General features: G+C 35.2%; 1 protein-coding gene across 1 annotated transcript in view; it reads left to right on the forward strand.

Moving 5' to 3' along the window:
- The window catches only part of LOC106868084 (latent-transforming growth factor beta-binding protein 1), a 42,084-nt gene that overhangs the window by 30,999 nt on the left and 9,845 nt on the right, over positions 1 to 1,240 (forward strand). The window contains exon 13 of the mRNA XM_052977857.1: positions 550 to 666. Within this exon, the coding sequence (XP_052833817.1) occupies positions 550 to 666 (117 nt within the window). The remainder of the gene's footprint in view (positions 1 to 549; positions 667 to 1,240) is intronic.

Consider the following 1,240-nt stretch of genomic DNA (forward strand, 5'->3'; position numbering starts at 1 on the left):
TAATAATAATAATAATAATAATAATAATAATAATAATAATAATAATAATAATATAATTGATGTATCAATACCAGCAGATGACAACGTTTCCCTAAAAGAAATGGAAAAACTTTCAAAATACAAAGCCCTGGAAATAGAGATAACTCGAATGTGGAATCTAAAAACAGAAACAATTCCTATCATAGTAGGTGCCTTAGGTATAATAACAATTGTTCAGACAAATACATAAAAAAAACACCAGGATTACAAATATATATAACATACAGAAAATTGCACTACTGGGTACTGCACATACGCAAAACACTTTCAATACAGTAACCATAAGAGCACCACAGCAAACCACAGCACATACCCAAGGCGCACAGCACTGCGCTCGGTAGTGAAGTGAAATCACGTTATAAAACTAAAACTACTGAACAATAATAATGCTAATAATAATAATAATAATAATAATAATAATAATAATAATAATAATCATAATAATAATAATAATAATAATAACAACAACAACATTTTCATGTCATATTGCAACACGTATTTCCCTTTCAGACATCAATGAGTGTGCAACTATACATACAAGGCCGCCTTACAAGTGTTCCAACACGCCAGGTTCTTTTAATATTGGCTGCATCGTAGGCTTCCAAAAGATCAATGACAAATGTATAGGTAAGTATTAGACGACAATAAAAACAAGAAGAACGGTATTATAAACATATATGTCTGAGCGTGTGCACGTATGTGTGTGTGTGTGTGTGTGTACGGGTACCTTTGCTATGTAACCGATGAGTAAAAATAATCAATTAACATCCATGTTCCCTGCTGGCATGTGATGGGCGGTTAGACACGATCTGAAGCTGCTCCAGATTGCATCATTCTTCGACGTCTGCTTCGCTATTGTTTCTTTGAATTGATGCCGTTCCAAACAGCGACCATTTCACAGCGCACACAGCGTATTTTTGGTAGCTTGATTAATACTGAGGCTGCAGATATTCTAGTCTAGGCACATGGCCCGACATTTTGGGGGAGAGGGGGCCAGTTACTTAGATCGACAGCAGTACGCAACTGGTATTTAATTTATCGACCCCGAAAGGATGAATGACAAAATCGACCTCAGGCAAATTTGAACTCAGAACGTTGTGGCAGGCAAAACACCGATAAGCATTTTGCCGGAGTGGTAACAACACTGCTAGCTCACCGACTGAATAATAATAATAATAATAATAATAATAATAATAATAAT

The sequence above is a fragment of the Octopus bimaculoides genome, chromosome 29 (genome assembly GCF_001194135.2).
Source record: "Octopus bimaculoides isolate UCB-OBI-ISO-001 chromosome 29, ASM119413v2, whole genome shotgun sequence".
NCBI classification, from domain to species: domain Eukaryota; kingdom Metazoa; phylum Mollusca; class Cephalopoda; order Octopoda; family Octopodidae; genus Octopus; species Octopus bimaculoides.